The sequence below is a fragment of the Lepus europaeus genome, chromosome 8, assembly GCF_033115175.1.
Source record: "Lepus europaeus isolate LE1 chromosome 8, mLepTim1.pri, whole genome shotgun sequence".
NCBI lineage: Eukaryota > Metazoa > Chordata > Mammalia > Lagomorpha > Leporidae > Lepus > Lepus europaeus.
Window position 1 is genome coordinate 14636746 of NC_084834.1, and position 12171 is coordinate 14648916.

The window sequence follows — 12171 nt, forward strand, 5'->3', positions numbered from 1 at the left end:
ATACCTGGGTCCTTTGTCTCGCATGTGGGAGACCCAGGTGGAGTTCTAATCTCCAGCCCTATCCCTGGTTGTTGTGGCCATTTGAGAAGAGAACAGAGTGATGAAAGATGTCTTTCTCTGTGTGTTATTCTGTATTACAAATCAATCTTTACAATGAAGAGAGCATCAGGTGTGAAGGCCTGGAAATGAAGACTAACCATTCCAGAGGTTACCCCTGAATCTGGAGTGAGAGCAGGAAGTAATCAGTTTACTGCATGCCTTAGACTTACCTTATATGGAAGATCTCCAGCTTGGTGAGAAACTGTGGCATTGAATTTGGATCTCTTCTGGCTTGGGCTGAAGTGGCTAGGGGGTTGCTTCCTGAATTGATCTCTTCATTATGCCCATGGCATGCTGGCTTTCTCCAGGCTTCAGATGCATATCTAGACCAGACATGGACTGAACAGTTACGATGAGGGATGTTTCAGCTTTTTGCTTTCCATTCTCTCCCTACTTGTCAGTATTCTTTTGAAAGACCTTTCTCTGAAGAACAGTTTTTAGTAAGGTGGGAAATATTGTGGCAAGAATATAATAATTTCCACTGTGAATGGTGTTCATACTTTTCTTGTTGTGAGGATATTCTGTGAGTTATATAGCTTATAAATGTGTTTTTGGTTGTAACTTGTGAGCATATAGCAATATTCTATAAATGTTGCTCCTATACAAGATTGTAAATCTTAACTTTTTAAACATCTACAACCCCCATTTGGGCAAGAGAATGCCACCACCAGAAGTATCGCCAGGACTGTCAGAAAGGCTCAGTGGTTTTGAAGTGAGCTGGTTGAATTACGCAACGTGTCTCATGGAAAATGGCTGCTGTTTCCATTGGTCACAGAAGCAGCATGCGCTCTCACTAAAGAATGTACCTTATGAAAGCCTCAGCTAAGCACCGAAAGTATTTTTGTTTGAGAAAGATTGTAATGGCACTCATCTCTCTTTGTTCCCATATGTTCTGGATGTATAGATTCATATCAAGGCATGGAGCATGGTGCTTAATTGCTTAGCCGTGTGACAACTAAGTAGTGGATTATGTCCCAATAGTTTTTTAAATAATGAAATCAGGTGAGTCTTAGGTGCACCAGGTTGCACACAAGTTAAACCATGTATTCTTGCCTGTTTTAAACAAAAAGTTGGATATGGTAGTATGTATGAGCAGCCTCCTGCATTTGAGATGGCATTTGCTTTTTTCTTGTCTCCTTTTAAAATGGTGGAATTTTGAATGCTTGGTGTTGGATTTCTTTGTGACCGCATGCTCTCTGGAGAGTACTAACTAACCAGAAAGAGAATGGAGATAAAGTTTACTTTAGGGTGAGGAAACTGATGTGTCGGATCCTTTACACCATTTGATTGTAAATGATTATAGAAGAAAGCAATTTTCTTCAGGGTTGTGATAACTTGTGTGCCATGCTGAGTAATACATTATATTAGTGCAGTGAGGTGTAGATAGCATCATTCTTATACAAGTTGAGTCAAAGGGAAGTCCCAAGAATTGACTAACTGGGCTGGCTGATGAAGTGGCACATCTTGGAGCCTATCCTGGCTTCCTCAATGATACAGCACCATGAGGATTGCCCTCCGTTGTTTGTCTGATGGTGATGCATTCAGGGGCCCAGAAATGCCAAGAAGATGGCTGATGAAAGATATTTGGGGAGGGGGCCGATGGTGTGGCACAGCGGGTTAAAGCCCTGGCCTGAAGCGCTGTCGTCCCATATGGGCACCAGTTCTCATCCCGGCTGCTCCTCTTCCGATCCAGCTCTGTGCTATGGCCTAGGAAAGCAGTAGAAGATGACCCGAGTCCTTGGGCCCCTGCACCCATGTGGGAGACCCAGAAGAAGCTCCTTGCTCCTGGCTTTGGGTCGGCATAGCTCTATCCATTGTGGCCATCTGGGGAGTGAACCAGTGGATGGAAGTCCTTTCTCTGTCTCTACCTCTCTCTGTAATTCTGTCTTTCAAATAAATAAAATGAATCAAAAAAAACCAGATTGTTTTTGGCAATTTCCCCTATCTGTCTATCACACTGCACCTTGACTCCTCTGGTGCCTTTTATGATATTCAGCATAAATGGGTCATTTAAGAAGAAAAGTTTAGGTGCCTTCTTAGGAAAACGTGCACAGCTGAGCAGTAGATATTCCAAACTCATGTTTTCTTTGGTGATTCTCTTGTCTGTGGAAAATTCTTCTTCAGCATTCACCTGGCAGAGCTTGATGGGTAGCTAAAATATAGTCTGTATAGCTTGGCAGGGTGGCACAAGGAACAAGGCCCCATGGGATCCTGCCACTCGTTTGGGAACCAAGTGAAGAAGGTGGAATCAAGTCACCTGGGGAACAGGTTAAGCTTTGTAACCCTGAAGAGTGAGGGAGGGAGGCAGAGGCTGGTGGAGTGATATCAGGGAGCTTGTGTCATGAAGTGCAGATCTCTTTGATGGGAGTGAGTTGCTGGTGGTTGGGCATTCAGACTACCAAACAGGAAATCTCATAGGGAAAGGTGACTTAGCATGAAGTAGATTATGAGACTCCACTTAGTTTGAATGTCAACTGTATTTTTTAGCTTTTCAAATGAGTTCTGACACCTGACTCCACTGGGTAAACTTCAGAGGATGTGTACAACTCAATGTGAGGTGTCTCCTTATGCAAAAAAAATAAAAAGCAAAAACTGTAGGTAGCACTGCCAGAATTGAACCTGAGCAGCTTCCTCAAGTCTTTATATTTCATTTCTGGTTGATTAATTGATTGTTTGATTTGAGAGACCATCACACACATGCCCAAGAGAAGGAGGGAGGGAGGGAGGGAGGGGGAGAAGGGAGGAGAAGGGAGGAGAGAGTTGAGATGAGTTTCCTATCCTCTGATTCACTCACTAAATGTCAGCCGTGGCCATGGGCCAGGGACAGAACTGGAATCTGGTATTTATATCATGTCTCCTTTATGACAGGCAGGGCTAGAGCTGGAATTTGGGAACTTATTCCATGTTGTGCTTGTTAGAGGTAGGAACCCAAATTTGTTAGCCATGCATAGTGCCTCAGAGGGCCTGCATTTGCAAGAAGCTGGAATTGAGAGCCAAAGATGGACATCAGGTCCAGATACTCTGATATGAGCCTAGGGCATCTTAACAATTAGGCTAAACACCTGATTCTAACTGCCAGCTTATAGGAAACTGGGAAGAAAAGTTCATGAATGTCACGTGGATGGAACTAGCCAATTTCAGATTGTAAGCTCTTGTGCACCACAAATGGAGCAGTTTCTGTCTTTTCTAAGGGTGGAAACAGAATCTGTCATTGATCCTCCACAGCTAATGGTCTCACTTTCTCCTCAGGCTTTCCCACGAACTGGCTGTCTTGCTGGGGCATTACCAGAAGCCATAATGACGTGCCCCAGGACGCCGCTCCTGCTCTTTCAGTGCCAACATTCCTGAGAGTGTCTGGTGTGGAGGACCTGATGCTCACGCTTTGGGTAGGTACCATTTTGATCTCCTGAAGCCCTCCTGAGGAGTGAGCGTTCTGAGGGTTGGTGTCATCATCCAAAAGTGTTTCCGATGAGGCCATCGTTTGTCAGTCCCTGGCTTTGGCTGACATGCCTTCTGAACGTGACCTCAAAGAAGAACAGTCAGATCCGTTATCGTGGTCTTACTTGAAACGCAACAGGAGAAACAACCGTTCCGTTTATTCTGCTGGTTTCAGCGATGTTACCCAGTCACCTGCTCACACACAGCAAAAGGAATGTTTCTGAATCTCTTTGAGTCGACATCCCCCATGTTCCCCTTTTAGCCTCTTCCTTGAAGTGTTCCTTCATTTCCTTTTTGTCTAGATGACTCGAACTTATAACTCAAGGTCCCTCACTGTGGGTGTGGTTTGTATTTCAGATGATTAGATGGATCATCTGCCATTTATTTATCCTTCTATCATAAGAAATTGTGTCAGAGGAAAGCCACAGAATGTGGCCTGTGTTATTTCCCGGGAGGGCATTTGAGAGTTGGCACATTGATTGTCCAGCACATCTACACGCACTATGCTAGATGTAGGGCATTTTATGCTAGGTGGGGAGGAATGTATCAAGTTAGTTCCATGCTAGATGGTGGCCCAGCCCTTGCAGCATTCACAAGTTGAAGGAGTTGCTAGGATCCTCATCACTGTGACATCATTCATGGATAAAAGGAAAGCTTGAGTAAGGTAATGTACTATGCCCAAGGTCTCATGAAAAGTAAGGGACCTAATAGGTGACAAATTCCTGGAGATACCTGACTGTGACACTCCTGTTCCCCTCTTGGCATGAAGATGGGGCAGAAGGACATGGAAGTCAACAAGTGTGGCAATGAGATTTTCCTAGTTGGGCAAGGTCATCAGTACTAGGAAATAATGAGAACAGCGTGGTGAAACAGGAGAGAGTGATTCACTGAAAGCTTGAAGCAGAGAAGTTTGGTTTAAAAGTTCCATTCCTTGAGAATGAAAATAGGTTAAAGCCAGCATTCAAAACAATTTAGTGGGTGGACACAGATCAGAGGGATGGGTCGAACATGTATTTAGAGACACTGAAACAAATTTTCTTCTCTCACTTCAGCTCCTGCTGTATTAGTTCACATACTCTTCTTTACAGGGGCTAGCTTTTGTTCTGGGCTTGTGGATATGAAATGTCCTTTAATTAGCTTTCCTTTTCCTTTCCCACAGGAGTTGATCCGCCTTATCAAGCAGAAAGGGCCAAAGACAGAGAATATTTTTCAAAAAGTTGGTGACCTAAAGTCATTTATAGCCCTGAAGGAAAGATTCAATACAGGAGATAGAGGCGACTGGGGCAATGAATCGCCACTTGTGTTAGCAACACTATTAAAGGTAGGGGGATTCTGGCATCATCTATGCACAATATGGAAGCTGTGTGATGGGTTTCATTCCTCGTGACATCTCAAGAAGAGTAATAGGCCTAATCAGTTAAGCGCCTGAGAAACTGAAAAACACATCAGAATGTCCAGGTTGTAGGCAGCTACTCCCTTCATTGGACAGACTCTGCTTGTTAGATAGCTTTCCCCAGTCTTCAGACTCCATGCTTGCTGTCCTCATCTGAATGCTCCGTGCAGAATTATGCTAGCATAGTTCCTAATAATTGCCCAAGCATCTTCCAAATAAACCCTGGTTATTCATATAGAATTTTGGCCAGTACAAATCTCCTGCGTTTGCCAGATTTGACAGTGTCTTCCTAATGACATCAGAGTTTCCCAAAGAAACTTTATTTGAAATTTTGAAAACCATTCTAGGTGTTTTCCACAATAAGCAAACATTGCTTTTAAAATGAATTACACATACACATAAATGCCAAGAAAATTCCATTCTTTCCATTGTCATTCTTTCCCCTGTCTCTTATGCCTTTGCTTCACACGTGGTATCAGGACTCTGCTATTTGGAGCTGCCTTCATTTTGACTACTGTTGGCATCTTATGTTCATTTCCATTGTACTTAAGCCAATACTCATAGTTATAGTTACATAGCAACGAGCCCCAGCACAAAGCTCAGCTTGTAAATCTGACTTTGAAAGTGTTGCAGCAGGCAAAGCTACGTTAGAAGTTTTAAAATGTTGGGCCTGTGTTGTGGCATAGCAGGGTATGCTGGGGGTTGGAATGCTGGCGTCGTATATCAGAGCACCAATTCGAGTCCTGGCTGCTGTGCTGCTGATCCAGCATCCTGTCAATGCATCTGGGAAGGCAGTGGAAGATGGCCAAGGTACTGAGGTTCTTGCCTCCCATGTGAGAGGCAAGGATGATGCTCTTGGCTTCAACCAGGGTCTGAACTGGATTTTGGAGCCATTCCTTTATGTAGGATCTCTCTCTGTCTCTCTTCCTCATTCATGAACAGTGTGTGTGTATGTGCATGTGTGTCTCGCTCTCTGTGCCTCTGCCCATTGAGCACAGAATTTTCTTTTTTTATTTATTTGAAAGTCAGAATTACAGAGAGAGGAGAGGCAGAGAGAGAGAGAGAGAGAGAGAGAGAGAGAGAGAGAGAGAGGTCCTCCATGTGATGGTTCACTCCCCAATTGGCTGCAATGGCCAGAACTGCACCAATCTGTAGCCAGGAGCCAGGAGCCTCCTCTGGTTCTCCCACGTGGGTGCAGGGGCCAAAGGACTTGGGCCACCTTCCGCTGCTTTCTCAGGCCATAGCAGAGAACCTGGCTGGAAAAGGAGCAGCCAGGCCTCGAACCCGTGCCCATACCATATGGGATTCCGGCACTTCAGGCCAAGGCGTTAACCTGCTGCAAAACAGTGCCAGCCCCGAGCAAAGAATTCGAAAAACCAAGGTGGTGCAAAATACACATGTATTTCAAAGTTATATGGTAAAATCACAAGTATCCAGGTTCATTTCTATGAGGGAAAATTGAATTGTTGGTATTTTCAACAGCTTGAAACAAAAATCTGGTAATGTCGTAATCACTACAAAAAGTATCCTTACATTCTTCGAAACACTCATTACACTTGCTCTTTCCTTACCCTCCATCAATGCTTGGCCACATGTTAAATGGTTACACTTCTGTAATGACTTACAGGCCCACACGTACATCACTCAATCATAAAAATATACACTAGGTTAGACAGTCACATGTTTGTGTTGTTTGTGTTGTACATGAAGTTGATGTCATTTTCCAACAAGATATAGGGTTTACCCCTCTGAGGACTTTGGAGTCTGATTTTTGATAAATACCATGTGAATCACCTGGAGAGTTGGTCCAGGCTAAAAATAAATGCAATCATCGAGTTGAATTTGCCATTGAGCTACCTAGAAGCAGAGGTACAACAGCAAATCGTCTTCACATATTCTCCTTGGCTCACAGTGTGGCTTCCACAACATGCCCCGTCTATTCATCCTGCAGCACAGGGAAAGCCAAGAGAGGACACATACCCCACATGCATGGAAGTAAGTACTCAGCAGACAAAGCTACTCCTGAACCATCCCAGACTTCCACATCATTCAGAGCTCCACACATCTTGGACATACTCCTTGGGAAACAGTCGAAGGCTGTAACTACAGTGGGAGAGTATTGGACACGAGTGACATAGTCAAGGTATAAGAGGGCTTGGATTCTGTCCATTTTCTTCACTGTTCTATCCCCAGTAGTCCAAACTGGATATGACATAAATGACTATTGAAGAAATACTAGAATGAGCGAGCAATGTCTGGATTATGAACACAACACTTACTGAGAGGCATTTCCTACACTCACTGCTATTTAAACGTGTCATGGGCCATATAGTAAGACCAGTGGAAAGAAAGCTAGCAACGGGATATGAACTGGAAATATAAATCCCACCATCGTCTGGTTATATTTGTGAAGAGTTGATCAAGGGCAGCGCCGTGGCTCACTAGGCTAATCCTCCGCCTGTGGCGCCAGCACACCGGGTTCTAGTCCCGGTCGGGGTGCCAGATTCTGTCCCAGTTGCCCCTCTTCCAGGCCAGCTCTCTGCTGTGGCCAGGGAGTGCAGTGGAGGATGGCCCAAGTGCTTGGGCCCTGCACCCCATGGGAGAGCAGGATAAGTACCTGGCTCCTGCCATCGGATCAGCGCAGTGTGCCGGCCGCAGCACGCTGGCCGCGGCGGCCATTGGAGGGTGAACCAACGGCAAAGGAAGACCTTTCTCTCTGTCTCTCTTTCTCACTACCCACTCTGCCTGTGAAAGAAAAAAAAGAAGGCCGGCGCTGTGGCTCAATAGGCTAATCTTCCACCTAGCAGCGCTGGCACACTGGGTTCTAGTCCCAGTCGGGGTGCCAGATTCTGTTCCGGTTGTCCCTCTTCCAGGCCAGCTCTCTGCTATGGCCCAAGTGTTTGGGCCATGCACCCTGTGGGAGACCCGGAGAAGCACCTGGCTCCTGGCTCCTGATCAGCGTGGTGCGCTGGTCGCAGCGCACTGGCCGCAGCGGCCATTGGAAGGTGAACCAATGGCAAAGGAAGACCTTTCTCTCTGTCTCTCTCTCTCACTGTCCACTCTGTTTAAAAAAAAAAAAAAGAGTTGATCAATGAGCTAGTGAAAAGGAAAGTCGAATGAGGCTATTAGGAGAGTATTTTGCCCCAGGGAACAGACATAGTCAAAATGTCCAGTCCTTACTTCCTATTTTATGTGAGTACACGTGTGTATATTTAGTTCATTTGGTTCGGAACCTTTGCTGCTAAGACTTAAAAGGATTAGTCTGAAATCAAAATGTGAAGTATGTATGTTTACATGTCCTCAGTGCATAATATGATTTAGGATGACCCATAAGCAGATCTGTCAGTTTGTACTATTTTACTAAAATATAGGCAAAGAAGACTATAGAGATTTGTTTTATATGTTTGAATGGCAGAGTGATAGAAAGAGACGCGTATGGGTCTGGCAGTGTAGCGCAGTGCATTTACCTACTGCCTGCAACACAGACAACCTATATGTGCACTGATTTGAGTCCCAGCTGCTTGCTTCTGGTTGAACTTACCACGAATGGACATGGGAAGGCAGCAAAAGATGGCCCAAATACTGTGGTCCCTGCCACTCACATAGCAGAGCTGGGTGGAGTTCCTGGCTTGTGGATTCAATGTGGACATTTGCAGAGTAAATTCGTGTATGGAAGATTTCTCTCTGTTTCCCTCTGTCTCTCTCTCTCTCTCTCTGTGTGTGTGTGTGTTTCAACTCCATCTTTTACATAAATAAATAAGCTTACAATAACACACACACACACACATGCTCATACAGAGATATCAATCTTCCACATGTAGGTTCACTCCCCAGTTTTTTGCAGTGGCCCAGGTTGGGCTGGGCCAACCTGAAGCCAGAACCCAAAACTTGTTTCAGGTCTCTGAAATAGGGCAGAGCCCCAAGTACTTGGGCAGTTACCCACTGCTTTCTCAGGCACTTCAGCAGTGTGCTGAATCAGAAGTAGAGCAGCCAGGAATTGAAGGGACCCTCTGATATGAGTTGATGGCATCCCTGGCAGCAGATAAATCCACTATGCCATAATAACTACCCCCCAAAAGATGATTGAGACAATAAGATGAGGTTTTTCTTCCCTTCCAAAACTTCTCAGACTCTGAGAAGTCAGAAGAAAGTCAGAAGAAATTGAAGCACCTGTTTCTGCATGTACACAATGGTGGGAATGAGAGGCCAAACTCTATGGAGGTCACAGTTTGAGCGTCTAGAGAAAAAGTGGAGATTAAATGAAATATTGCAATTACATGTTTTCTTTGTAACTTCTCCAGTCTATACTTGCCAACAAATTGATATAACTTCTTTTTTAATCTCTATAAGGATTGCCTTCGAGCCTTTCCTAACACCCTGTTTTCAGCTGACCTCTATGATCAGTGGCTGAATGTTCTTGATGAAGGCAATGACGAGGAGGCCAGAGACATCCAGAGGTGATTCTATATAATTGGTACTGTACTCCAGACATGCCTCAGAAAGCAACCGACATAGTCTGAGAAAAAGATTCTCTTCTGCTCTCGAGCATGAACCACTAAAAGAGTGCACATTGTGAAGAGGGTTCTTGTAGTCCCACACACCACAGCCAGAATCAGAAGACATGTAGACTCTACCATTGTCATTGAGTTCTTATTTCTCCCCAAATAGTGTTGTTATCGAGTTGTTGATATTGTACACATTCTGAATGTATGACATTGGTGGGGAGGAAGCCTGCTGGTGTCAGAGACATGGTACAAGAACAGTTGACCACGGGTCTGACCGTCATACTGTCAGGAGCAACTAAGTGGAGATCTCTGTGTGTGCTTATGGAATTGAAGTCAGTCAAGCACTTTTGTATACATTCATGCCTGGGATGTGTTTGTTCCATCACTACTTTAGACTCTTGGCTTGAGGCAGCATTCTTGCACTATTACCTTTCAAAGAAGGGCAATGCTTTCAATTAATTGCTGTTGAATTTCCTCAGTAAGCTCTCACCTGAGAACATTCTGTAACACAACATCTGTTTTTAATATACCTGTGTTCAATTAGATATTGACAGAGTTATCCCAAGTGAAAACACAGCAAAAAATCATAGGAATTTTTTTAAGACTTACAGCTCCTTTTGTCTGTATTTTCATTGGATTATGTGACTTGTTATAAGACTCCATTTTTTTGTGTTTAGGCTTTTAGCCCATCTGCCCAGAGCTAACGCAGCTGTCCTAAGACACTTGTTTTCATCATTATATGCAATCTCACGTAATGCATCATACAATCAAATGACTACATCAAAGTTAGCTTTGTGCATCACCCCGAGCCTTCTGTGTGTCTGGCGATCTACTTCAACAAGCCCAGCCCTCGAAGGCGAATTGAGGAGAAAGGTAATGAGGTACCCTGTTTGTATGTGTTGAGGAGCACAGTCCCATTGGGAAAGTGAAAGTCAGGATTTGCATTCTGATGAGCCTTTTTTTTTTTTTTTTTAACCGTGAAGACTTCCATTTTACAGTGTCAGGTCACTTATTCTGTATTGGGAATTGTGGAAGGGTGGGGTGTTATGCAGGAAATTGATAGCAGTGAGTTACTTCTTTCCTATGTAGGAAACAGAAGAGTGATATGACTTAAACATGGAGAGAGAAGAAGCTCATGTAACATGATAGAAGGAAACCAAGTTTTGGTAGTTGGGCAATCTAAGGTGCAATTCTGTCTCTGTCACTGAGAGCCATGCAAACTTGAACCAAGTTTTCTTCATGGCTTCCTGAGCTGAGTGATGGCAGTGGTGATAATAGTGGTCAGTAGTGGTCAGCAGTGACACTGCCTTGTGTGCTTGGGCAAGATGAGCACACTTCTCCTTCCACCAGTGACCTTCATCCACCTGCTGTGGCTCATTCAGAGAAATGTTGGTGTGCAATTTCATCTCTGCTACTGGAATGTGAAGGTGAATCAAGGTTTCCGGAGCATTGTAGTGGGCCCATAACATCTCCAGTATAATCACAGCTCTTCTCAAGCTCATGCAGAATGTAATGCTGGGTTGAGGCAGAGCCATGCTGGTGGAGAGACTTCAGCTAACCAAGCAAACAGTTTCTTTGCACTGACTCCTTTCACGTCAAAGGATCCACAAAGAAACTCTGCTTCTCAAGCTTAAGATAATTCACTTGAGAAGCACATTTCACATGTGTTCTTCTCTCGAGTACTTGACATGTTTTAGTGTGGAATGATTACATCTTCACTTCAAACATCCTGCATAGGTTAACTGACAGTTATCCTATTTTTGCCAAAGAAGCAAGTGATATCAAAATATTAGCCATTTAACTAGGCCACAAGATATGTTGGTCTTCTAATGAGAAGTGTTTTTGGACAAGGTACATAGTATTCTTGAAAGTGTAACTGTCATTTAGGAGATAAAATTGGTTCGTATGTGTTAATGTCAAGTGCAAATTTTTGTTAGAATCCAGAATTTCACATTTTTGTGATGTTCACAGTTCACATAGGACTTGTGCTCCTAAACAGACCAAGTGGAAAAGAGCACCCCATGTCCACCCTTTTGTGTCACAGATTTCCCTTGTGGAGTTTATGATTGCAAGTTATCCCAGAATATTTGGAGATGACCAGAAGTCTAAGAAGAGCTGTATGAATTCCAAAAGAAACTTTGGAGAGAGTAGCCGGCAAGTCATTGCCACTGCGGGGCAGAGTGCTGCCGGCCTAGGTGAGAGTTCCCTGAGGTGGGATCTTAGGGCCAGCGTGCCAGGTTCTCTGGGAGAATTTCACTGCTTTGCTAAGAACCAGACTGCAAGCCTGCCAGGTGTCACGGGAGAAGCTCGAGCGATGTCCTGTAGCTCAGGGCTAACCCCAAGAATAATGCCACCCCTCCCATGACGCCACCTGCTCTGTCTTCACAAGGGTAGCGCAGATCAGGAGGTTTTATGGTGTCCTGAGACCAAAGGACAGATAAGATGATGTACTTGACTTACCACGCCACTGTTGCAAATAATGTGTGCATCGGAGAGATCATGTGTTGATATAGTCTACGGATCCATTTTCTAACCAAATTTAAGTGTAGCCCTTACAAATGAGTGCCTCTTGTGCTGAGGAAACATGGACTTCAAGTAGTATGTGACTTGGCTGCTAAACATATTCAGATGAATGCACACTTTTTCATAATAGGTATTTATGATACAACCAGAAACAGTGTGTGCATAGACAAGTTCATACTTTGAAATGCATTGCAACATACACTTCCTGAATTA

The 12171-nt window shown here is 44.2% G+C and overlaps 2 protein-coding genes across 2 annotated transcripts in view; both read left to right on the plus strand.

The window, feature by feature from the left end:
- Nucleotides 1-442, plus strand: part of LOC133765218 (rho GTPase-activating protein 20-like) — a 36741-nt gene extending 36299 nt beyond the window's left edge. The window contains exon 11 of the mRNA XM_062198878.1: nt 408-442. Within this exon, the coding sequence (XP_062054862.1) occupies nt 408-442 (35 nt within the window). The remainder of the gene's footprint in view (nt 1-407) is intronic.
- Nucleotides 443-2302: 1860 nt separating this feature from the next.
- Nucleotides 2303-12171, plus strand: part of LOC133765219 (rho GTPase-activating protein 20-like) — a 28196-nt gene continuing 18327 nt past the window's right edge. The window contains exons 1-6 of the mRNA XM_062198879.1: nt 2303-2390; nt 3349-3485; nt 4697-4858; nt 9281-9387; nt 10113-10308; nt 11480-11630. Coding sequence (XP_062054863.1) covers nt 2303-2390; nt 3349-3485; nt 4697-4858; nt 9281-9387; nt 10113-10308; nt 11480-11630 — 841 coding nt within the window. The remainder of the gene's footprint in view (nt 2391-3348; nt 3486-4696; nt 4859-9280; nt 9388-10112; nt 10309-11479; nt 11631-12171) is intronic.